Raw genomic sequence first — 2,500 nt, 5'->3', positions numbered from 1 at the left:
TCAATTTTTGGCCTATTTCATGTATTATTAAATTAAGAAATTTCATTTCGAATTTGAAAATATGATTTTCATTTTGAGACATAAGCCTGATTTTGTGAAAACACATCTCTCTCACACACACACACACACACACACACACACACACACACACACACACACGAGATGCATCGTTATAGAGCTTGTTCTTGGGGCAAGTTTTAGTGATATTCATTCATGGCTCTTTTCTGTTGTTTCCTACATTTCTTCTTCTACAGACAACCAAGGAGATGATTGCTCGTTCCTTTGCCACCATAGTCACACATCCCTTTCATGGTATGAACATTTGCTGTCAGTTTTAAGCTTTATTAATGTTAAGGGGAATACAATAATAAATTCTATGCCCCCCCACTCATCGAAATGATAATCTGTGAAATTATGTGTTTCTGGAATACAAATTAATCAAATGACAAATATAAGGGTCACCCTTTTCCTTTTTTGAATTTCACAATGCGAGCCCCAGACTACTTTGATGGCAATTTCAGTTTACAGCGGAGGGTGGTAGAGTATAACAACTCTCTGACATTGATGAACTTGGATAGATAACTCTTACGGTTGCACATCTCTCCACAAAAGATTGAATAGGGTTTCTGGCATGTACAGTGAGCAACAATGAAAGTTTTTTTTTTTTTTTTTTTTCAATTTAAATGTGGAACGATTCAATTTGAGTCAATTCAGTCTCAGTGGAGTTATGATCAGATCTGGCATTGTGTTTGGATGTATTTGTGACTTAAAAATAAAAGGAAAGAAAATGGACACATTGAGCATGACAAAATGGTATGTGCTGCTTTTGTTCTCATTTCTCTCAAATGTGCTGTGAGTGGCTAATCAAGATATTTGGAAGGAATTGCGTAGTATTAGAGATGTTGGCGCACAATTTTTGGGGCAGATCTATCCCCCATATTTGACATTATTAGCAATGTAGTTGGTTTTGAACTGACACATTTGACCAATTACTGCCCCCCTATACATCATTGGAAGAAGCACAATGCTGTTGTCATACTTTTATGTCCTGAGGGGCATTTTTTTACTGAATTCCCCAAAACAAATTTAAAAAAGAAAGGAAAATGCAAGCTAATATCCTATTCTTGATATTAACAAAAAATACACAAAATGAGCCTGTTACTGAAAAAGATGCAGCTAAAGCAGTGTTTTAAATAAATAAAAGAATGCTAACATTCTTTTTCTGTTTTATTTTTTGTTAGTCTCAGTGTCCCATTACTGGTAAATTATTTTTAGAACACAACTGTTAACAATTCAATTCCAAATTATTTGTGTAACTGTCTCGTGACCGCAACTAATCATATTGTGCCCCGCCTAAAAGTCCAACCAAAAAAGAATTCAGCACATTATTCTTAACAGATTAGAATAACACTGAAACTATGAATTCTTGAAACCATGGTGGATTGTGGCTGGGTCTACTGCGTCCATGACTGGCCGTAAATTATTGTGTACTTTCTTGCGGAGTAGAATTTGGATACAGAAGCAGATTGGACACAGTAAGGGGAAAATACATGTGCGTATGCTGAAGTAAACAAAAATCACCCAACGGATGGTGAACGGAACAAACAAATTAGCAACAAAGAGCAGCACTGGAGAGAGACTTGGTAGTGACTGAGCAAGCACAGTTTAAATACTTTAAGAAACCAAACCTGAGAGAAACTAGAGCAATAAAACCGTGGAATAATGAAGGACCCAAGCACTTGTCACACAAAATGTAGCATACACTTGTAAATACAATTGTTGCCTTTAGTTCTCATTTAACTAGACTTTTGTTTAATCTACGCGGACATCATTTCTTTGAACATTGATTTGATGATACTTGTCAGATCCATTTTCTCTTATTTGTCTTTCAGTGATTACATTGCGGTGTATGGTCCAGTTTATCGGAAGAGAAGCAAAATACAGGTAACTTTCTTTCCAAACTATTTTTGAGAAACAATAGCGGCTTCATAATTTTCCATATAACATTCACGTTTTCAGCGGCGTCTTTGATTCCATGATCACCATCTACAGAGAAGAGGGCATGCTGGGCTTCTTCGCGTACGTCTACTCTTATCATTTATTCATTCATTCAAGTGATAGCACCTAACCTAACCTGTCGCTCACATAATGAGACCGGTACCGGGCCGCAGACCGGTGGTTAGGGACCATTGAGCTAAAGTGACCACAAAATCTAGGAATCTTCATCTTGTACCCATATGCATCACGTGGCCCGAAGACCGCGTGCACAGCAGCTTCAAATGTGCATGCGGAAACACCATTGCGGTTCCAGGTACCACAAATGGCCCAAATATGTTTCGAAGCATGCATATTTTTATTTGACAATTTTTGTGGTCAAAACAAGCAAGGTGGTTGAGCAAGTGGTCAAAATAAGCAAGCTTTTTCCCCTGCCCTTAAATGGATATTCCAGTACTTTCACTCACTTGAAAAGTGGAGGGCTTCTTACAGAAGGTGCACTATT

The 2,500-nt window shown here is 37.5% G+C and overlaps 1 protein-coding gene across 1 annotated transcript in view; it reads left to right on the top strand.

Moving 5' to 3' along the window:
- Positions 1-2,500, top strand: part of mtch2 (mitochondrial carrier homolog 2) — a 21,562-nt gene that overhangs the window by 13,062 nt on the left and 6,000 nt on the right. Inside the window, exons 6-8 of the mRNA XM_088412487.1 lie at positions 255-312; positions 1,893-1,944; positions 2,020-2,079. Of these exons, the coding sequence (XP_088268613.1) occupies positions 255-312; positions 1,893-1,944; positions 2,020-2,079 (170 nt within the window). The remainder of the gene's footprint in view (positions 1-254; positions 313-1,892; positions 1,945-2,019; positions 2,080-2,500) is intronic.

Source organism: Hippichthys cyanospilos, chromosome 4 (genome assembly GCF_059441005.1).
Source record: "Hippichthys cyanospilos isolate Australia breed blue-spotted pipefish chromosome 4, RoL_Hcya_1.0, whole genome shotgun sequence".
Classification (NCBI taxonomy): Eukaryota; Metazoa; Chordata; class Actinopteri; order Syngnathiformes; family Syngnathidae; genus Hippichthys; species Hippichthys cyanospilos.
This window is presented reverse-complemented; position numbering and strand designations above follow the sequence as displayed.